We start from the raw sequence: 23,069 nt of genomic DNA, 5'->3' as shown, positions 1-23,069 counted from the left end.
TATACCGCGCTATTATATTGTTACTGCTATAGGGCTAATAATATTTTCTCCTCCTATAGTAGTTAGAATGGAAATCACTAAAGGGGCGTAAGTGAAATCTCAGAAGAAGAGATACTAGGAGGGCCATAGATACAAGAAATCCATATATTCAAACATAAACCGTATAAAAGTCTTTAATTCGAAGCTAAGGAAACCTAGTTCGACACGCGTGCAAATAAATCATATTCCTCGCGATTTCATTTAGCCTCTACCTTTTCTCCTCGGTCACTCAAACTTTCATCATCTTCGGGGACTACAATATAATTCTTGAATTCGAATTATTAGATATACCAATCGATCAATACCAAACTTTAGGGCTTACCGGCCAATCATCTACAAGAAAGATAGAATATATAACTCGCGTCTTTCCACCTAAATGCCTAACTACTATAATATACACACCTAGTAAACCTGCTTTTCGTGCGATCTTAGAAAGAATACCCATAATAAAGGGATAGCTTATAGGATCTCATAGGGGAGGGGGGGGACAGGAAGCCTTTAAATAAAATGTGAAAATACCAAACGCACGTTGTTAACTTTGTGCCTTCTATTAAATCCGTTTTAACTCCGACTCTATTCAATTTTAAAGGACCAAAAAATTTCCCCCAGTCCAATATTCCTATCAGTTTAATATTCCTATAAGTCTAATATTCCTCCACCTCAATATTCTTACCAGTCTAACATTCCCACAAGTCTAATATTCCTCCACCTCAATATTCCTACTAGTCTAACATTCTCACCTATCCAATATTCCTCTAACTCAATATTCCTATCAGTCTAATATTCCTATAAGTCTAACATTCCTCCACCTCAATATTCCTATAGTCTAATATTCTCACCTGTCTAATATTCCTCCAACTCAATATTCCTATCAGTCTAATATTTCCCCCCGTTATCCATATTGGACGAATCTACATTTCTACAGAAGCGGGCCTGCTATAGAGGCAGAGCTAAGGTGAAGCTACATCATTTTGATATTTCCGCTCCTAGACCACGAATAATCAGAGGAGAGCATATCCAAGCCCTAGTCAAGATATTCGAGTCCGAAGGGTATTCTCGTCTCAACCCTAATAATTATGTCAAGGTCTTAATCCAAGATAAGACTCTTCGGCGATATCTAGCGGAGCAGGGTCGAGCTAAAATTAATTTACATAATAAAATATAATTCCTGCACCTTCCAGACAGTTTACGGCTAGTTATACTACACGGAAAGCACCATATATTAGCTACTAGATCATATTCTGCTCAATGGTAGGTAGCTAAGCTATATAGTGAAGGTGAGATAGACTAAGATCATTTATTGTGACTACTAAAAGATTGTAAGACCTTGACCCATATATACAGTAGGTTATTCGCGAAGAGTATCCAAACGCATTGCCTTATTGTGATAGTGATATTTATCAGAATATAAGATATCATCAAGGCCGCGGTGATATAGACGCGGAACTCAAATAGCGAGGTCGATTCAGCAAATATATACGTCACGAGCTAGCTCGGATGGAAAAGGATTTCAAGCGCGTTCAACGAGGATTTAATAGACTACTGCTATTCACAGGCCTCTAGAAGTTCATTAAATTCTCTTACCTAGGCCAGTGGCTATCGATTAAGTGCTCTGAGGTATACCATAATACGACCACTTCAAGGGATATTTCTAACCTCAAACAGGAAATACAACACTACTTAGAGGCCATTCATCAGCAGTGGAGCATTATCATAGCCGACTATCTAGTAGGGCTCTTAGACCAAGATACAGTTTGTGAGCTCAAGACACTAATGCCAAGTATTTCTACGTATAACAAGGCTACAGTCACTGATAAAATGGCTAGAAGAGAGATATTTACCTATATCATCTCTCAAAGTGACCGTGACCTAATTTTGGAAAGAATATTAAGCAGCCATAGGAGAATTCTTTCTTTCTATACATTTATAAGGGACTTCATATACTTTAAGGCTTACGCTATAGCTCTTAAGCAACTACAGCCCCTAGATTCAAAAGCCACGATGCTCCAGAATTTCTTACAAAGCTATTATGAAGATATATCGGGTATATACCGCGTTTAGGTTGCGGAGAATACCTTCAATATCTACCGTGGAAGTGAAAACAATGCAATCCTCGGCTACCGCTAGCTTTTCCTAGCTATAATACATAATTTTCCCAGTCTAACCGGTCTCCTTCTATACCAAGATCAAAAGAAGGCAAAACGCCAATATTTTGGCTCTAAGTCAGAGAGGATCTCAAACCTAGCCGAAGTTACATTCCTCTTAGGGTTCGAGAATAACCAGATTTTAGCGATAAAGGAAAGTACTAGAGAGGACCGATACGAACTTGCCACCAAGGAGTTCTTACTTCAACTCCAGCCAATAGATCGCTATATAGTTGATTTTTAGGGAACAAAAGCAGTGGCAAATCAAGTCGCACACACGATAACATCGGCTTTAGTTATTCGACCCACGCTCAAGGCAGCAGAGTTCACAACGGATCTAGAGAAGTAGCCTAAGAAGCTCCAATGTAACCGACCTTCTTATAAAAACTACGAAATAGATCGAACCTTTCTATTTCTAGACATTCTCTTCGGCCAAGAGGCTATTCCGCGATCACATACTACGTCCCTCGCTATACAACGTGATATCTTTATCTCTTTTTTTAGGGAGCTTAAGCTCCCATCAACTATGGTTGGGACGGGGAATAACTCTTCTGACTTTGATAAAGCCGACTTTCACGAGGCCTCCTCTCCAGAAAGTAACTCCAGAGTTTTAGGCTTATATAAAGTGGACACTTCCCCAGACGACCATTATAGCTCATTTGCACATAATGAACAGCATAAAATCAATGATAAGCCCCTCACAGTCTCAAGTGCATATAAAAATAAAGATCACGCACTAACTTCCGAAGATCGCACTCACCATATTCTAGGGTCGTCATTTAAGACTTATTCTATCTCTACTAAGTCACGTCTAGATCATGAACCCCTCTACTATCATCCAGTGTTCGAAACTAGGTTTCTTAGTCACATTAGCGCCAATACAATACCCTCGGAGTTTATCAGGAGTATACTTTTAAATCCGAATGCTATCCTTCTTTATGTCTGGAATACTAGGGAGTATGCTAATTTCTCAACTAACCCTTTTTGCAAGCCTTCATTTTTAAAGGTCGCACGCTATCTAGCGGATCAGCAACAAATATTCGTTGCAGCTCGTTTAGGCGGCCTATCCTCTTTAATAGTTTTTAAGGAACTCTATATTACTACATTAAAGGAGAGACTTATCTTAGTTGGACCGAAGCATGATCGGTCTAGACTAAGCGGCATTCTTATATACCAACTAAGAAGTGGTAATCTTGAATTTCTCGATAGAATCTATTAGAACGCCAAATAGCTTAAGTACCAAAGGTTTAATCACTATTTATAATCATGTAGAACCAACCCTCTAATCTTCATCACTAGCACAACAAGACATCCATCATTTGCAGCCTAAGAGATAAATACGTGCTATTCCACTATTCAGAATAGGTATATAAAATATAAAACGGAAAACTAACCTACAAAAGAGCCAGTATAGAGCTGGTCTCGGTTGCTATGCAAAATTAACGCAAGTTCTAACTACTTTCCCTTAACTTATCTTGATAGGAACCTCTCTAATTAACACTTGCAGAACCCAGTGAGATAATTTCAGATACCACCTAGGCTAAAGACTTAATGTCAAGCTACTTAGACCCTTAATGTCGATCAAGTAGACATACTCCTATATTTGCTGCTCTAAATAGTTAGCGCTATATATAAATATTAAAGTTCTCGTCTGACCTATCTTTACGGCTCCTTGAGACGATATAAATATATTATCGCATTTCACATCGGTGTAACACATAGCAAGATCCCTATATATATACCAAAGCCCATATAAAAGCTATGAACGATTATCAATATTTGTATCTAAGAGTGTTTGTGACTATACCTCTTTGCATATAAATGCAATGTCTGATTCCTTAAGAGTTAAGCTAGAGTGCAGCTACTCTAAAGACACCTCCATAAGCTCATAAGCTAAATAAATAACTTTTGAGTCTTCAAAAGCGCTGATAAGGTTCACAAGATTTCTATATAATATCTTCATTAGATGGCCCGTTCTATCTATTCTAATAGCTTTATACTACTTTATAGCGATAATTAGCCCAGGGGAAGCGATGGTATATACTAGGCAAGTTTTTCCTAGGCTCCCCTCCGTTTTGAACTTTTAATATATCATCCATAAGGCATAGCTTTTGCAGAACTAAGATGTCGGTCGCTTTAAAGATAGTTCGTCATCCGAGAGGTTTCTTTTAACGGGTAGGTGAAGCCATTTCCCTAGTCGATTGCGCTTTTGAAGACGAGAGGGCGGTTCTTGGAGGTCTATTATCTATTAGATAGGCGTCTAAGTAGTCTCGCTATTATTGCCAGACGTTTTCAAATAAGCACTTCTTGCTATAGAGCCGTCAACATCTACAGTGTTAGGAAAGATAGTGCATCGACGGTCGGTGTTATCTAGGTCTATAGGTAGCGAGAAATAAAATATAAAATAGGTCTTCCATAACTTATAGTCCTATCACCTATATAGGACCTAAGAATGTTCACGGAACCTCGCACATCGTTCGCGGTTCGCTCGGGGTCGTTAGCGAAACGCCTACACTATTTTTAGATTAGCGCTGAAGTTTCGCGAGCGCTTATAGTATAGGCCTACTAGACACCCTTTAAAAATTTTCAAAAGAACTTATCTAAGCTTCCATTCTTATCTAGATCCTAGATCAACTACCTACACTATCTAAAACAGGGCATAAATAACTAAAGAAAGAGATAGGGTAAGCACAAATACAGTTCTCATGCAATAGGGCCTACTAGTGGGGCCTCTATTAAACTGGCTTCCAGTTTGAAGGGCTGCCTGGGTACTTAAGACAAAACGCTGAGTCTAACTCGCTATGATTATGGAACCCTCCCCTCGGCTAGATGTTAAAGCGCTCATAGTGGCCTTCCGAGTTGACAGCCCAGATAACGCGCTTAAGGTGACATTTCGGGTCGATAGCCTAGATAACGCGATTGAGGTGACCTTCTAGGTTGACAGTGCAAATAACGCGCTCGAAGTGGCCTTCTGAGTTGACCGTATAAATAAGACGCTTAAAGTGACCTTCCGAGTAGCTCTATAAGATAAATATAGAATTATACTTACTATAGGATAGACTAGCGAAAGAATTCGTCTTCCTATTGTGGAAGCTAAATATATGCTACCTTAGGTAATGAACGAAATGATCGAGCTTGTTCCTTTAGTTATCTCACTAGGAAGGATAGTCTCTATAGATAGGGGGCTCATTATGCTAGTGGTAGATATCACTAAGGGCCTTAGGGATTTTGGGTAATTAGGCACAATAGTAATAATAAGGCTGGAGAAAGCACAAGCTTGAAGAACCAGCCAGAATAGCAGAATCAGACGCATTTTCTTTTAAATTCCAAGGTCAATAAGTTTAGCTTAGCATAAAACAAAAGGAATATAAGGCAACCCAACATTTATATCCTAGCTAGCGATATATTTTGGGCATTTTTACATTTTCACATTTTTACATTTCATATTAACCTATTCCGAGAAGGGCTAAAATAAATCATTTCTACATACTATACTATAGAATACTATACTTTAGAATAGAACAAAACAAATAAGCCGTCCATAATTGCAGCTCTTAATAAGCTCTCAAACAATGAGCTTATATCAAATAGTAAAGAAGTATTATAAGTGTCTATAAGATCTATTTAAGCCGTCTCTTGACAGCAGTATTCGTGGTCGTTAGGGATATCGCAGTCATAGCAGATGCTATAGTAATACGTTCCGCGGATTGATAAGATGCTATAGAAGTTCCATTAACCGGAATATTCATCTAGTTAAGATCTTTTAGGGCCAAGGTGGCCTACGTAGCAATCGTCTCTTTTACATAATAGAATGCATAAGTGGTTCCTGTAATTTTACAAGAGACCGATGCAGTGCTATAAGAATCAGACAATATTCAAAGTTACCACGAGTAATTTAATAAGGTTTACTTTATCTAGTTGACGTTAATAAGTTATATAGAGGTTGATGCCACAACAACTATCATACCATTACCAGGAATGCCGCAATCAGTAGCATTTACAGTAGTCGGACAGGTAACTAAGTAGGTAGTTGCATCCTAGGTCTTTTCTTGGTTAATAAAGTAAGGGCAATTTATATAGCTCAACTTACGACGCCTATATTCTCTACTTAAAGCTATCGACCCTAAAACCCCGGCAATAAGAGACTAACGGTCTAATTAGCCACAGCGTAGCCAAAAAGATAAATTAGGGTAATAGTCTTCCAATTCATCGTAAAAATAGCAAATAACCTAGGTGCCTTCAATATACAGGAAATGCATCTCTTTAAATGTGGAATAGGTTTAGGGGGGTGGTGAGAGGAGGGGGTGAGGCGACACAAGGAAATCATGCCTTGATATCTCGCGAGCGGGACGCCTAGGTACCCTACGCGCCCCCCCACTATATCAGGCCCACTTTTTCCAGCTAGCGACACGCCCACGATCCGCTTCCAATCACATCATATCACTTAAATAAAGACAGGTTTCCACAAAACTATCAGCTTTTGGCTTCATAAGATACAGATACGGGGATAATATCCAGCGTAGCTAATAGAAGACGTGCGTCCGAGCGCAAAATCTATCGAGAACACCTCGCAACTCACCTTAGTAAGACTCCACAATTCGCCTTTATTCAAATTACTAACTGCAAAAAGAATAAGAGCTTAGGCTTTTAATCTACCCATCAGAGGTCCAACTTCATCCGCTACCAAAAGATAAATATCGATAGGTATTTGACGGCACCAAAAGTCATTTATTCGACAAACAGCTAAGCGACATATTAATAAATTTCTACGTTTAACTTTCTGCGGTAGTAAAGTGTGGAGAGGTTCGCGCAGAGCTAACTAATCCTCCTCAAACTAAGAGAGATACAACAAACTCTAAACCAGCTTCTCCGAGCCTAGAGCACACTATTCAAGACACCGTGGCAATAAATCAAGCTTTAAAGGAGGAAATACAGGACTTAAAGATTCGTGAACTTAGGTTGCGTTCGCAGAACGAGCGTTTGCGAAAAATAGTTTATTTCTACACTAAGAAAGCTAAACGGCTTAATCGATCTTTAGGAGAAGCGGAGCGCTAGGTTAGACAGTTTCTTGCGAATATAAATTTGATAAATCAAAGTGCGAGGGAATAGACAAGAATAGAGGCTCACGTAAATTAAGCTATCTCCAAATCATTTCGCTAATTACAAAATTATATAATCCTTACCACTCGTATCATTAAGAGAAATACCTAATACTTAAAGTAGGCGGCTTTCTAAGGTGGATAATCTATATAACACGCGTTGGAGACTCCCCCAGACGAGAAAACTGATATCTTAAGTAACATTAGCCAGCCTCAGCAGGGCTAGATCATGATTAGAGTTAGTTGAAAGCTAGAGAAGCGCCTCCCAAAGTATCTAATAAGCTTCTTTAGTATCACTAAAGAGTCCCATAAGTGCTTCGTGTGCTTCTTGATGCAAGGCTATTTCCTAGCGCAAGCGTCCAATCTCCACTTATAATTCATCCAAACTCGGTGGTCAGTCATATTTAGTACTCTAGAGATATATCAGAAGTCGTTCTATATTTATAGTTTGACCCCCGTTTTGTAAAATAATATAGTCCAGGCGAGTAAGCTCAACACCGTTTGATTTTGGAGATCCTATAATTACGTCTTCACAAAATTATAATTAGGAATAAGAGAAGTAACTACATTAAATAATCAAAATATTGCCAAGAAGATAACGCCTACTATATAAGTTTCCTAGCGAATCGCCCACGAAGCCCCACTCGCCCACGTCACACTCGGAACCTCGGTGGACTTAGCCGCTGGGGTATCTAAGCAGCTTATTAAGAAATGTGCAAAGGCTCAAAGTCATCATATATATAGGTCCTTGGATGCTAGATTGCCTGTTCTACTTTTAGCTTTCGCTGCCTAGCGTGTTATTTCTGTACTTCTCACCTAGTTAAGAGTAGGAATTTCTTCGTCTATCTTGTAGATCCAATAACGGTTACTGCTATCAACTATAATAACTATAGCTCTTATGTTGAAAATGGCACAAAGTTGTCGAATCTTGCGAAAAACGGTCTTTCGACGCCGACCTTCACCTAAGGGGGCGTGTGATTCATCTATATTAGATCCTTTAAAGGTCGAAGGATAAGAAAAATGGTACTAGTCTTAAATGTGGAAATACACACTATATAACTCCTGCTGAATGATCTAATATTAGACTAATGGATTTACCGCCCTCGGATACATTAGCGATACGAGGACGAAGTCTGCAATCTATTCTTAGCTATTCTTGGCTTTAAAGTCATATATTTAACTTACTAGTACTATAGTAATAGTTAGTTCCCTAGGACTCTCGCAATGAATATCTTAGAGCCATCGGAGCTATATACTATCGCGCTAGGAGGAATACTGCTTTCTCTTTGCGCCCTCGGAAGAAGTCGTCAAGCTCTTAGGTTGGCCTTAAACTTCACGAAGTTTATAAGTCGCAAGGTCACATTCTTTTTATTAAAACAATTTATCTACCGCTTGATTCTGAAAAGAAAATCAAGACTATAGGCTCTATTCCAGGTAGTATATTGGGGCGGCACATTATACTGCAATTTTATTGCCACACCGAATCTCCATTCTATAGGGATTCGTGCGGGCAATATTGCTATAGTTAACTTAATTCCACTAATATTAAACGATAGGCTAGCGCTAGTGGCAGATCTTCTAAGGATTCCCCTATATACGAGCAAGCAGCTTCACGGTACACTTAGGGTTATAGTATAGGTCTAGACAGTCCTCCACTCCTTAATTACTTTTCATCAATCTAGTTAGCATCCACTTTTAAATATCTAGCTTTACGGAATTATTGTGAGTCTCAAGATGTTTAGGTAGCCTTCGTGACTAATAATATATTAGGCGTTGTTAAGTATAACCTTTTCGGCACTGATCGTGCTCCTTCGAAAATGGGCTTACGAAACATTTGCTAAGCTCTATTTAGTGGCCGCGATTACTATTCTGATTTCCGCTTAGAAGCATTTGCATCTTTAAAGTGCATTCTCTTAGATTTACCTTCTTATTAGGAGCATTATTCTTGTCGTTACTAGTCTATTTCGCTAGTCAATGCTCCTATATCGCAATATCAAGTATCCAAAAATTAGAACGAGGGCTAATATAATCAGACTTAGAGATTATGTGGCTGAGGTTATTATTTCAATTAACCAGCCCTTTCAGATCCAGCCAGGAATGGTCGTATACGTATGGATGCTAGGTGTAGGGGGATTCTCTACATTCCAGAGCTATCCATTTTCAATAGCTTGGTGGGACGAGACTACGGATAGTAAATTGAGCAACATATCACTACTTATATAGAAAAGGTCCAGTTTCACGAGACGACTTATTAAACGTCCGGAAACAAGCTTCTTGACATAGATAGATAGTCTATACGGAATATCTCAGAAGCTTCATCACTATGATCGCGCGTTACTAGTGGCGACCGGAATTAGAATCGCGGCTTAGATATTATATATTCGACTTCTTATTGAGGTAAGTATTCAAGAAAAAAGATATCGCAGTATATTTGTGGCTTAGGAAGTTGATATAGAATGTATATATCCCCAGTATGTCCTAAGCTAACGTGCACATTAACTGACGGATCAAAGCGGATTTAAATTGGGTTCACAACTGGATAACCCAACTACTTAAGCAAGACCAAGGTTTATATATAAGTTTTTTCTCATATTATCAACTTTGTCAAAACTGACAATACTAGAATCTCTGCTTTGGGCTCTACGTTATCTCCTACGAGGGGGAAGAATCGATAGACGGGCTACCATAGAATAGCGAACATAGGAGAATCTTCAAACTTCATAGCCCAATTAATATGACAAGGTTAATAAAAGAACAGTTCTAGACTAAGAGTGGAAAAGCACTAGTAACTAGTATATTCTAAAGCCTAAAGTAATATCAAAGTCTAATTTACGACAGTCTTAGCTCGTGAAGATGTTCGGAAGAACATTTATAACACTATTTCTAAACATATAAAAGACGTCGTTAATCTAGTGGAGCTCTCTTTCTAACCGTGTGCGGTTAAGAGTTCGAAATCGCGTAGATAGATAAAGCATAGTTAGGTATAATCAAAATAAAACGCAATCCGGGATGATTAATCTTGCAAAGATACCTACGTGCGTTATTGTAGCCCGTATTAGTAAAAAAGTATATAAAATAGTCTTTAATGAGCTAGGTCCTCAATAGAAGGTAGACTCGTATATCGTATACATCTTAGAGTTGTCTATAGCTTTTCGTAGACTAAGACACATAGTAGATATCATAGAGGAAATTATAAATCATCAACAAAATCTCCATAGGCAATTAATATTATATTTAAGACATACGCAGAGACCCCCATCATATCATAACCTAGTTCCCGAACGACCAGCACCCACACAAATAGGATTCAAAATAGGTATATAACCAAGGGCTATAGTAGCGACTCGACTATTTTCCACGACGGGTTTATTATAAAGTCTTGAAAATATAAGAATTCAATACTATTCGCGGGGAAATATACGAATTTACCGGGTAATCTTACTCAGGCACCGTCTCTCCGAGGAGAGTTTCTTTTAACTACCGCCATTTACTTTCTAAGGCCGCCATGGTTCGTTGTCGGTCGATATTAACTCGTGCATTGAATTCCTCGGTAATTTGGATCTAGGAAAGACCCTTTCCCTTAAAGTAAAGTAGAATCTACTCTTCTTATAGGGTGTACTTCTTGTTATAACTAGAGGCTTCCGGATCGATAGACATAATTGAGAGCGATGGCGATATATAGTGAGGGAACGAGTCTAGCAAAATTAAAGGAAAATAGGGCATTTTGCAAGTAGGCATCGTTAAGTAGATATTTATTAAGTAGTTCTCAGCCTATAAGGGTTTTATTTCCGTTGGTATAGGTGCCGCAGTTATAAATCTCTATACAATTAGACGGACCAACTTCGAGCCGTTTCTTAACTCGGGGGCACAGTAGTGTATGTTCTAGATTACGCCTCGAAGGGGTAGCTATGCCTTCTTCTACTAGGTGACGGTAAGAATAGATGACCTTACGCAATTCTTCCCGGGCCAGAGCCTCAACAACAGGAAAATTTAGAATTTAAGTCAGGCACTTATCTAGTCATAAGGCTATTAGACTACCACAAGACTAGTTTAGTTCACCTACGCACTCCATTTCTAGAACCAGTAGCTAACCGTATATAGGAGGCGAGGGGATTAAGCCTCCGCCCTAGGCAGCATAATTAGGGAGCTAATTAGTATAAGAGCTCGGATTCCTAGGCGTTAGGTTATTGTGCAAAGTCTATTAGCTAGTTTGAAATTAATCCTGTCGAGAAATCGCGGCTCAGCAGCGCGCGCCTATTTTCGTAGCTCTAATCATTAGCCATAAGTGGCCTACAAAAAGGAAATTGCGTAGCTCACAGCTTTACCACAGTCCATCGGACGAGCTAATATATACTAAAGCACGAGCCGTTTCAGAAATGGAACAAGTTAGAAGTAGCGCGGCTCTTTTAGTGGCGTAGGGACTTCCTTAGTAATAAATCACAAGTACCACCGCTATAGGTAGCTTAGAAGCCCACTTCGTAGGATTTAGCGAGTTCATCCAAGGACTAGAGTTAATAGGGCTGCTCCTATGCGCTTTCTTCTTCGTTTGCCCAAGATACTCTATATAAGTAAGCTATTGGCTACCGCTAGATTCGAGCGCTTTGGCCCCTAAAATCATTCGTTTCCTTTAACATCACACTCAAAATTAGGGTATTTTTATCCTTGTTCAATCACAACCCACGCCACGAGCTAAAATTGGTAGTGCTTACGAAGAATCCACCAACTCCAGGGGCTAAGGGGCTCGAACTGCTGCTAGGCTAACCTAGGTTACGCTTCGCCATCAGGGATGCCAGATCGGCCTCCTTAATCACGCGTGGTGGAACCAATCGGAATAGTTAAGTGGATCACAACCAATTAGAGTCTTTCCCAAAATAGAAAGGCAAGGCTTAGGCCGTGCTATAGAACAAGATGCATCGGCGCGTACTACGGATTCGTACAAAATATAATAGCATATCGTTTTTTGAACAAAATTTCCCATCAATCCTCCGATACGTGCTTTTACCTTCAGCAATTAGAATCTCGGAATAGTGCTTCCGATAAACTATACGCGTCCGTGTTCTATCCACTTTTGTGTCTTACTATGCCATGAATCACGACCGTATTAATCACCAATAACGCCTCGGAGTTAGCTGCCCTACGTGCGACCATCCAACCCATCGGCCGCTATACCCGCCTTCGCTTAGATTAAGGGAGCCATCCTTCATCCTTCTTCCTCGGTTATACTATTATAATAGGTCAATGGCGCCCAGACTTAGATTTTTCTTCTATTTTGTATCTTCATTAATACTACATAATACCTTTTATCTTAAGTTATAATACTCTGAGAGTCGTTACCTCCCGGCCTTTGGCATTATATTAGATAACATAAGTAGGTAAACGTTATTCAATCTTGTATATAGTCTACGGACTCCGCCTTAAGAGTGCTTCTAACGTTCCTTAGCCCTATATTCCTCCATTTTACATACGCAGACTACCTTCTCGGGCCTTTATAGAGCTCAATTTATCAATAGGTCTAGGATAATAAGTACACAGCGGTAGAGCGGCAGCTTAGGCAATATAAATAGAGAGGATTAATATAGATAGCAACTTTAATCAAGACAAGGAAACAGTTTACACGCCCAATCAAGTAGTGTCATCAAGCTCAAACTTCCTCTTTTTAAGAGATTCACGTCGAGGCCGCCTGCAGTGGGTGTCCGTAAGGTAACACGTCAAGGCCTCTAAACTATCGAACTTCAGTAAACAAGCTAGATGCTCACAATGGAAGTTTTCTTTAAGCTCATTTAAGTGATCTTCGATGTGAGAGTACCATTCTAAAGAACTAACCACGAATTGGATCATTCTCTTCGATGGAAGCAGCTTTTTGTTTCCTAAACAGAAAGGACAAAACCTAGCCTTAATAGGGGCGTTGCGGAATATTAAAGGGTCACATCGAAGTAGCCCATTCGGATTTTCAAGATATTCCTAGCAATAATACTCCCACTCCAAGGACGTTATGAACTAATGGTCACATTCAAAGCACATTTCCGCAAAATAATATCCATTATTAATTCTATTACGTTTATAACATCGGTAAAGGTGTAGCCACCTTCTATGTGGTTGAAATCTAAAGTAATCAGCGATAGATCATAGCTAATTTAATAAGACTCACTCATTAATGCGCTTTCCATAGAGATATTTCCTATCCGTAGGTTGGAGAGCGGCACGATATACAACGGTGCATTTATCTTTGTAGATAAATTTAAGTACGTCTAGGGCTCGTCTTCCATCGTGATATCACAGAGAAGACTTTTTAGGCAGGATATTCGCTAAAAGGTCTCTCTAGGGCATAACCCTTCGCCTGTAAGAAAAAAGAGTTTCCTGCTATATATTGACCTAGTTCTTATTGGATCTATACGGCTTATTTGATTAGGTGGCTCTTAGCCTCTTAAGCTCCTATTTATAAAGCCATTGCTTATTGCTATACGCGAGTTTTTGCTTGATTTAAATGCTATATCTTTCCTCAGGAGTCGTAGCAGATAATAGTTATACACTTAGGTGGCGCATTTCTTTATTAAGAGCCCTAATATCACTTCGGTCCATAAATTCGAACTCCGCCTTCGCGGGAAGTGATTAAAAGAGGTGTGAATTCTGATATATTCCTATTCCACGGCGGTTTTCAATATACTCACTTCGACTTACAATTCCAAGGTAGTTTGCTAGTCCATCTATTTCACTAACCAAGTGGGCATAGAACTTCCCGTAAGTATCTCGGTTAGTCTATCCTACGAATCTTATCCTTGCAGACTCTAAATAGGCTTTATCTATATCAATATTAGCAAAACTAGCTTGCTTCCCTCTAGGTCCTAGGTATTGCATCTACCTACTTATATTAGTGCCCATCTACGGCAGGCACGAACCATAATATTTTATGTATAACCACTATAGTGACCTAGCTTAACCAGCTCCTTTCCAAAGGCATCTACCCCTCGAGCTTTGCCTGTGGACTTTTCAATGGAAAGCTCAATGTACAGCCGGAAGACAGGCGTCTCTTAAATATTCTATACGAAATAGATAACTTCTAGTATCTTATTCTCCGTCGAAATAGCCTTAGTGTAGGTATCAACTTAATCCAAGATTGCTCCTACTAAGGAGTAATCTCGGAAGGCATTATCCGTAGATGCCATTAGCAAGAAGAACGTTAGTAAATTCAGGAAAATAGATATATCCTCTCAGTATATTTCATAGAAAGCATACGTAGGAATATCCCGTGCCGTCTTCCTCTAATACCCTTTTATAAATCTTCGATCGTAGGTAAGAACTAGCATCGGCTCCTTATCCACAATCTTAATAGTTAGTTCAAAATGCTAATAGATATGTTAGCTCCGAAATATATTATTTCTTTTCTTTCGGAGTTCACCTTATAGCATACCGCCATTATATAGGCTTCTAGCCCTATATCCTTTTCATCTCCGCTAGGCAATCTTGCCGAGCCTCTCCGAGCTATAGACTTATGAACTTCCCCCGTCCGCGCAGATATAAAGCAATAGAGTAGCATTGCCGCACTTAGTTACACCCTCGTTCTATTAGGGATCTCCCCACGATACTCGTGGCTGTCTCGACACCAAAGCTATATCAAGAGGATAATAATATCGTTAGGTGAAAATCTACTATAGTCCATTTTAGCAGTAGAAAGTGGAACTTTCTCCCAAAGTCCTATTAGAATAAACTAAGTAAACGGATTAGAATATATACCACTAGAGGCATTATATCGTATATCTACTTTATACCTCGTGAAGTGTAGTGGAAAATTCATCGGAAAAATTAATATCTCGTATATATAACATCCCAGCTTGAAAGTCCCTGCGAAACCCCTGAATAGTTTTTACAGTGGGAAAAGCCTCGATTCGGCCTTTTTTCCCTTTAGCAGCCCAGACAAGGAAGGCTTTATAGGTCTAGAGGTCAGGAGGGTTTTTGGCTTGTGGATGTCGCTCGAGAAACCTAGTAGATAGTTAATTTATAGAACTCTAGGGAGATATTGCACACTAACGCATCAAAGATTCTTAGAGCACACTTATAGTCGCTCTCTGTACGTGGTAGGACCGCCCGTCTGATTTTAGAGTTATCGAAGTCGCTTAGGTTAACCACGTTACTAGTATAAGCGAGTAGGGGGTCTTTTTTCGTCATAATTGCCGTCGACTTAAAAGTAAGCGGAACACAGCAGAAGGGTGGGAATGTAGTAGAAGAGAAGTAGAAGAGAAGTGGTAGAGAAGTGAAATAGAAGTGGAAAAGGGGGAGGGTAGCGGCAACCGCCTAAAAGGCAAAGATTTAGTGACTGCTCCTATATCGCGAAATCTTTCCCTGATCAAAATGTATAAAGTCACATTTTGCAGCAGGGATTCACCCGTCTGGGTGAAGAATATTCAGGTGGGTGAACTGCCGCCTGAAGCCGCCCGAACCCGCCTGAAGGCCGACTGCGTAAAGCAGCGAGCCGCCCACGACCGAACGATGGGCGCTAGGTGAGCATCGCCATAGTCCTGCTGTTGTATGTTTTATGTTTCGTTTTTCTGTCTTTCTGCTTTTTTCTTTTGTCAGTTTAGTGCTTGTACCATCACTGCAACTCCCATTTTGCGTTCCGATGAACGCCGAGGAAAACATTTACATTGTGGCTATCACCACTCTCTGGTCCGGTCTTAGTTCCCTCTTTTCTAAGGACGCAGTAAGGATTTTAACAGTGAGCAGGACGAGCTGAGGAACGTGGAACGTGGAACTGCTAATCACTGCCCTTATATGCGGATCCTGGAACCAGCGGCGATTGCGGACGGACCGTCCCATGTCGATCTTCCTAATCCTATTATGCACACCCACCACTCATTAAAAGTGTGAACAATTGGATGGGGCAAATGCGGGATGATGGCGAATCCTTGTGGCGGCGGGAAGAAGGCATTTCGATATTAATGCCTGAAATGTATGGTTTCTCGGATTTTAAGACTATCTTAAAAGCCGAGAGAAATCGGATATAAAAGCGTCAGCCCCTTTGGAAAGAATTCCTAGCCTTCGCTTTTACATGAATACCGCAACGATTTTACAGATAACACAGCTGTTCTTTGATTTGTTTTTCTCCAACTCTGCGCTACAGTAAGTAGTGTCAAACGCTGGAGATGGCAGCCAAAGAAGGAGGTATGTATAGTGTGTTGGAAGTAAATCCATTTATTATGCAGGCTTATCGAACATCATTGGAGAATTGGAGAGTATAGCTAATCAGAGTGGTCTTTTTTTCACAGAATCCACATCACAAACTTCCGGGACCGAAACAAGGAGACTAGAACAAAATTCCCACTTGGTCAGAGTCATCTAGTCAACCCTATACTATAGCCCAATCAAGATACTGATGGAAGGATACTATTTAGGTCTCCTGGTCTTCCCTAGACGACCGCGCAAATCCCAAAAATTGGGCTATGAGTAAAAAATGGGCGGTTACAATTACGGTCTCCCTGTTCACCTTTATCTCCCCGGTCTCGTCCTCTATGGTTGCCCCCGCCTTGACAAAGATCGCCGATGAGCTGAAGATACAATCTGAGGTTGAAACCCAACTGACTCTCTCTATCTTTGTGCTAGCCTACGCAGTGGGTCCGCTGTGTTTTGGGCCCCTCTCTGAAATTTTTGGTAGAGCCTACGTTTTGCAGTTTAGCAATCTTTGTTACGTGGGCTGGAACCTAGGTTGTGGGTTTGCGCAGACGGCAGGCCAGTTGATTGCCTTTCGATTTATGAGTGGGATTGCGAGGAGTGCTCCTTTAGCCATTGGGGGAGGTGTATTAAGGTTAGTCCTATCGCCCCTTTGTTATCACTCCTTTGTTATGCATGCAAAAAGGCTGACTTCCCTTATCAGCGACTGTTGGAATGCCGATCAGCGAGGAAAGGCCGTCGGAATTTACAGTTTGGCGCCTCTGCTCGGCCCAGTGGTGGGCCCGATTGCGGGTGGTTTCATTGCAGAAACAAGCAGCTGGCGCTGGGTTTTCTGGTCCACCAGTATCGCAGGTGCGGTCATTCAACTCTTCGGTCTGGCATTCCTCCCCGAGACCTATACACCGACATTGCTGAAACGGCGGGCAAAGACTCTCCGCAAGGAATCGGGTGACCTGCGCTACTATACAGAATTTGACTCAAGTCAAAGTTTAGCGTCATCCCTGAAGACAGCACTGGTGCGCCCTTTTCTGCTGCTGACCACACAACCCATTGTTTAAGTGATCGCCTTATATATGGCGTACCTCTTCGGGTTGTTTTATCTGCTTCTGTCGACCTTCCCGGGGGTATGGGAAGGCGTGTACGGAGAGAGCGTCGGCATTAGGGGGTTGAATTATATCTCACTGGGTATTGGCTTTGTGCTTGGGGCACAGGTAAATGCTCGCGCGAGTGATCGGATCTTCCGCCAGCTGAAGATAAAGCGGAACAACACAGCTGTTCCAGAATTTCGCATCCCTGCCATGTTCATCGGATCCCTGTTTATTCCAGTTGGACTGTTCTGGTATGGCTGGAGTGTGCAGGCGCGCATTCACTGGGTGATGCCGAACATTGGAATTGTCATCTTCTCCATTGGATCAATCATCTGTTTGCAGTGCATGCAGACGTATGTTATTGACAGCTACACTCGGTTTGCTGCGAGCGGACTCGCTGCCGTCGTGGTGCTGCGCAGCCTTGCAGGCTTTAGCTTTCCTCTGTTTGCGCCGTACATGTACCAAGCCCTGAATTATGGCTGGGGGAACAGTTTGCTAGGGCTGCTCAGCATTGTTATTGGGGTTCCCGCTCCATTTTTGTTCTGGTTCTTTGGGGCAAAGCTTCGCGGGACGTCCCGGTATGCTTCTGGATAAGTCATGCTGCATGCTCCCTGTTTTGATGAGGTTTCTCTTGACTCTGTGTTCTGTATCGATCGCCACTGCTTGCTGCACTATAGTATAGATATATCTCCCTCTTCTCATACCATGTTACATGATTCCAGCACTCCCGTTGGTACTATCTTCTTCCATAACCGACGGCTGATTTCCAAGAAAGTCTAGTCATTACAGAAATGTACCGGAAATGACAACCCGACAGGTTAACGGGCCATGAAGGTACGGATTCAACTAGGAATACAACAATACAACCGAGTAACCAGTTGACTTCATCGCTGATGGAGCAGTGGGGCTCGTGGTTGCGGGCACTGATGCTGCAACAGCCGTCGACACGGCCTCTTTGGCAGCCGCCTGAGGGGGAAAAAACCGATCCATCAGCAAAGGCCTCATGGTCGTGGATGACTACGCGGTCCATACCGCGGTAGCGGTCGGCATAATCGACTACGTTCTTGAACAGTGCGTAAGCCAGCGATTTGGACAGTTGGCTGGCCTGGTTCTCGACCGCCATGCGCTCGAGGGCCTCGATTCGGCCACGCACGAGGTGCGTCATGCGATTCCATTCCGTAAGCCAAAGCTCGGGGCTTTCTGGGAACTGGATGGCGCCGGTCGCGAAGGCCTCGGACGATCGCTGTCCCGTCGTCCCGTCGACATTGAACCAGACGAGGGACATGTGTCGCGTGGGGAGGTCGAGATGGGCCTCGAGAGCCAGTGGCTGGGCGCTATTCTTGTTAGGACTAGCCACCTGCGCGTGCAGAACTTCGACATCATAGAGGTTCATGTGGACGGTTTCGGTTCCCGGGACCAGACGACGATACAGATACTCGCCGACGGTCAATGCCATGTCGGTCCAAATTGACTGAAAGTACACTCCTGTTAGTTAAAAACAAAACAACAGAATATAAGAAAAAAAGAAAAAAAGAAACGGTACCGATGTTGCTACGCCACAGTTATTCATTCGGTGTCCATTGATGGCTTCCAGGAAATCGGGATGCTGGATATCTGAGACCGCTTTGAGCGTCGCCGTCGTCTTGTTCACGGTTTCCTCTATCACTTGGTGGATCAGGGAGGTCCGCAAGGTAGACGACGGCACAGGGTGTGCATCGGACCCAATGCGCTGCTGGCCATACTTCAGATGCGCCTTGTCCAGTGTCCACGTCCCCAGATACGGAATACAGTAGTTGACCTCGTTCCAGCGGTACTTGGGCAAGGGGAGCAGCGAGTACGTCTGCTCATCCGGACGGAAATACTCGGACCATGAGGGGGTCAGCCCGGCCAGGTGCAGCGTAGACAGGCTCTTGGCCATCGTGGCGAAGTTATCCTCGTTGCGCCGGCAGGACGCAACGACGCGCGCGCCCACCAGCAGACTGCGCAAGAACCCGGCGCAGATGGGATGCGGTCCGACATCGATCCACAGGGTCTGCTCGTTCACGATGGTGAGCTCCTGCGCTGCCTCAACCGCGGCCGCAAAATGAACAGGCTCGCGCGTGGCCCGCACCATGTAGTCGGCATTAATTGTTTTTCCATCAAAGACCACGCTGCCCAGGAGAGGGGACAAGACCGGGATACTAGGTGTCTTGAAGGGCACGGAGGCCACGGCCTGCGTCAGACGTTCCTGCACTGCGTCCATCTGCGCGGTGTGGAAAGCAAAAGGGACGTCGACGGGGACGCATTTGATGCCGTGGGCTTCGAGGGTCTTTCGGATGGCACTAAGATCCGCCGTCATTGCCTCTGCTTTATCAAAGTCATTCACAGAATCATACCATCTACTGTTACTTGTGAATGTCGCGAGAGGGGATACGGTTCAGCCTACATGGTACATCTAGTTCAGGCCCAAATTCTTTTCGAAAAAAAACACATCCGGACCGGCGATCTCATTGAACGCAATCTCCGAGAATAACTCCTCCCACATTGTCCCCGCCCCCAAATCCAAACCGTCCGCCACGGCCGGCGTTGACGGCGGCACTGAAAAGAGCGATATGTTCTCCAAGGACGGCGATATCGACTCCCAGGTTGATAACGGAAGGAGTGACGACAACCCGAGATCCGCCGGCGTGGTGGACCCGGTAGGCGGCCGCGGACAGTCAGACGAACTCCGATCGTCACCACTACTCTGCGGTCGATTGAGTCCTGGGAACGCGAAAGGGGTGGCCGCCGTGGGACTGGCCCAAAGTCGCCTCATGCTGCAGGTACGACGACTCGACCAGCGGCCAGGCGTTTTGCACCAAGGCCGCGTCGCTGCTCACATAACATTCGGCCATAGCGATCGCCAGCGCGTGCCAGGGGATGGTCACATACCAGCGGAAACCCTTAGCACGGGGGTCAGTGTGCATGAGCTGTGCTTTTTCCAGCACCGGAAGGCAGAGGCGCAGAAGCTCAGTGTTGCCCTTCCGGCGACGGGGCGGCGCCTGCCCGGGCCACTGGAGAGGCCGCAGGGCTGCCAGCCGTGCCGTTGCGATAAGACTCTGCGTGCCATGCCAGGTAAACCAAGCGTATGCCGAAGCTTCGGGGTCACAGAAATGAAGAAGGCGGAGCGCTTCCTGTTCGAAACACCGGGCCTGCTGCTGTGGCCAACTGGGGTCGCATCGGCCGGGGGGGGGATATTGAGGCGGCGGCGGCGGAGAAGGAGGAGGAGGATGTGGTGGGGGGCACGCCCTCGTCGACCTTGTGATCGTGCCCGCCAAAGTTGAGCAGACGTCCCATCCGCTGGGCGTGGTAAGTGACCAGTGCAAAAGTCGTATCTGTGAGGCCCTCCGGGTTCGGGTCATTGTGCGTGGTGGTGGGATCAAAATCCGAGTCATTGATGTGTTGTGGGAGGGCCGTGGACGAGGACTCGTCGACGCTAATGAGTGGTTCGGATGCCTGGAAGAATGAGGCCTGTAGGTCCATCAGGCAGATGGTAAACCAGAGGCGTCTTCGCATCTGCTGATTGAAAAATGTCTCCGTATCAGGGTCTAGATAGAGACCGAGGCTTTTGCCAATTCGTACTGCCACCGCGATCAAGGTCCAGACGGCTTGAGTGCGGTCTTCTGATCTCCTAGCCACCTGGGAGAAGGGTCAGCCATGGTTCTTGCGCCCCTAAAGGTCAGATCCGTACCAAATACAGGATAAATGCTTGCAGGACGGTAATATCGCGGGTGGAGAGTAAGCCTGCCTGCCCAATCGCCGTCTCACAGGCCACGCGAGACTCGGCCGCCAAATCCGCCTTTTTAGAATGAAACATGGCTAAGCACTGGTTCTCAGTCATGCTGCTGACGGCTGAGTAGCAGACAGCCGAACCCAGCGCCTCCACCGATGGGTGACCCTCGGTATAGGCTAGATATGGTTCTCCGTGGACCATCCACCGGTTCAGAGACGGACGATGGAGGATTTTGATCACGGGGTCAACCTGCTGAAGATAGACCTCAAACAGCTGGCGCTTGACTGCGGGATCATGTGGCGAAATAAGGGACCGTGGAAGTGCGGGTGGATCGCTAGCGCCCAGCCCAAGTACCTGAATCCCGTTGTCGTTGGGTGGCTTAATCTTGGCCGAGTCAGATGGGGGTATCGGGCCCTCTTCTCCTTCACCCAGTGACGATTCGACGACATCGCGGAGGCCGTGGATCTATATCGTGTCCGTGTTAGCATGATTTTCATTTCCGTGGTCCATTCTTGCAGATCCTACTTCATCCACTAAGTCTGCCCAGAACTGATCGGGACGTTGCAGCATGAGGCGTTTGGGAACCGTCGAAGTATTCAAAATGGGGGCATCAATCGGCTCCAATGGGAACGTTGTTGTATCAGATAGATGGGCAGACTGATCGATGTCTCGGTCAGCATTCCTCGAAGATGAACTAGGAAAGGAAGTTGCGGCCTTACTTGTTCCCGCGAACTCGCCAATGGCGTCCCGGTTGAACTCATACCCTGGATGAGGGCTTCCAGGCGATATATCCTCTCTTGGAGATCTTCATTGACTGGTACGGTAGACTGAGCCAGCCGCTCGGTCTCCCCGGACCCTGTTGTGGGCGGAGGAGGCGATGACACTAGGCGCGCACGATTGGCATGTCGGCCCCGGGGCAGTCGCGTTCGATATATGGGAATACAGGCAGTTCCAATAGTAGCACAGTTGGTACATGGGTTGAGCTTGTCGCATTTAACCTTGCGCTTGCGACAGAGCTCACAACTGAGTTGCGGGGTGGTGATGCCCTTTCGCTGGGGCAGAGACTTGGCCGGTGAACTGCGGTGTTCCATCACTGGGACAATTCTAGGTATTTTCAAATCAACCTCTCTCTTTCTATCTCTCTTATCACATGTGGTTGGTGTGGTTGATTCTCGGCCTATCTGGGGATCCCCTAAGAGTCGGTGGTTGAGAAACAGCTTGATCGGCTTTGTCAACGGAGAAAAAACAAACAGTTAGTTCCGGTCATCCGCTAGAACCAAGAAAGGGGGGTACCTTTGACCTCGCTCAGCCCCTCCAGGCAGTCAAGATCATTTGATATAAATAATGGTGAATTCGAAACGATCATTGGGGCATTCACTCAAGTGAGAGCAACTGGCCGTAGATTAACCGTCACTAAGATTACGCCCCCATCGAGACAAGCAACCCAGCCGGGCGTCTCCGACGTCCAGATCGAGCGAGCAGCACTTGCTAACTTTGTCTAAATAAATACCACCGTGTCTTTCGGGGGCTGCAAGAGAACCTCCGACGGTCCACCAACATCCCTGTTTGGGGGCCAAAACAATCCCTGCCAACGTATAGCTGGTCGCAATCCTTGACTCGTTTCGAGGATGTACTGCGTGTGTATCCTCACAAGGATCGACATCCAGAGCCGTATATTGAGACAAGCGAATAAGGGATCCCGCAGAGAATGACAGAATCTCGTAGCAGTTTCTTTGATAGCAGCACCCCAATCCGCCAACCCTTACCACCAAGCCAGATCTCTCTT

The 23,069-nt window shown here is 43.9% G+C and overlaps 6 protein-coding genes across 6 annotated transcripts; 1 reads left to right on the top strand and 5 right to left on the bottom strand.

Moving 5' to 3' along the window:
• Positions 1 to 12,904: 12,904 nt before the first annotated feature.
• Positions 12,905 to 13,449, bottom strand: N7498_002236 (uncharacterized protein; the record flags this gene model as incomplete). Its single annotated transcript, XM_058449298.1, has 3 exons — positions 12,905 to 13,243; positions 13,291 to 13,385; positions 13,431 to 13,449. The coding sequence occupies 3 exons, from the start codon at positions 13,447 to 13,449 to the stop codon at positions 12,905 to 12,907; spliced, it is 453 nt and encodes a 150-aa protein (XP_058311642.1).
• A 1,092-nt stretch (positions 13,450 to 14,541) lies between these two features.
• N7498_002235 (Zinc finger C2H2) lies at positions 14,542 to 14,816 on the bottom strand (the record flags this gene model as incomplete). Its single annotated transcript, XM_058449297.1, has 2 exons — positions 14,542 to 14,625; positions 14,691 to 14,816. The coding sequence occupies 2 exons, from the start codon at positions 14,814 to 14,816 to the stop codon at positions 14,542 to 14,544; spliced, it is 210 nt and encodes a 69-aa protein (XP_058311641.1).
• Positions 14,817 to 14,888: 72 nt separating this feature from the next.
• N7498_002234 (Zinc finger C2H2) lies at positions 14,889 to 15,445 on the bottom strand (the record flags this gene model as incomplete). Its single annotated transcript, XM_058449296.1, has 3 exons — positions 14,889 to 14,987; positions 15,049 to 15,213; positions 15,305 to 15,445. The coding sequence occupies 3 exons, from the start codon at positions 15,443 to 15,445 to the stop codon at positions 14,889 to 14,891; spliced, it is 405 nt and encodes a 134-aa protein (XP_058311640.1).
• Positions 15,446 to 16,716: 1,271 nt separating this feature from the next.
• Positions 16,717 to 18,126, top strand: N7498_002233 (MFS transporter; the record flags this gene model as incomplete). Its single annotated transcript, XM_058449295.1, has 3 exons — positions 16,717 to 17,078; positions 17,148 to 17,425; positions 17,504 to 18,126. 3 exons carry the CDS (start codon positions 16,717 to 16,719, stop codon positions 18,124 to 18,126), a joined length of 1,263 nt encoding a protein of 420 aa, XP_058311639.1.
• Positions 18,127 to 18,378: 252 nt separating this feature from the next.
• Positions 18,379 to 19,870, bottom strand: N7498_002232 (polyketide synthase; the record flags this gene model as incomplete). The annotated part of the gene is given in 3 exon segments (XM_058449294.1): positions 18,379 to 18,498; positions 18,515 to 19,003; positions 19,076 to 19,870. The coding sequence occupies 3 exon segments, from the start codon at positions 19,868 to 19,870 to the stop codon at positions 18,379 to 18,381; spliced, it is 1,404 nt and encodes a 467-aa protein (XP_058311638.1).
• A 382-nt stretch (positions 19,871 to 20,252) lies between these two features.
• Positions 20,253 to 22,374, bottom strand: nscR (Zn(II)2Cys6 domain-containing transcription factor nscR; the record flags this gene model as incomplete). Its single annotated transcript, XM_058449293.1, has 5 exons — positions 20,253 to 20,684; positions 20,809 to 21,189; positions 21,242 to 21,748; positions 21,809 to 21,940; positions 22,003 to 22,374. 5 exons carry the CDS (start codon positions 22,372 to 22,374, stop codon positions 20,253 to 20,255), a joined length of 1,824 nt encoding a protein of 607 aa, XP_058311637.1.
• Positions 22,375 to 23,069: the final 695 nt, after the last annotated feature.

The sequence above is a fragment of the Penicillium cinerascens genome (assembly GCF_028974065.1).
Source record: "Penicillium cinerascens strain IBT 15544 chromosome Unknown contig_1_segment0_segment0, whole genome shotgun sequence".
NCBI classification, from domain to species: domain Eukaryota; kingdom Fungi; phylum Ascomycota; class Eurotiomycetes; order Eurotiales; family Aspergillaceae; genus Penicillium; species Penicillium cinerascens.
Note: the sequence above shows the minus strand (reverse complement) of the source record. Positions and strands in the feature narration are given on the sequence as shown.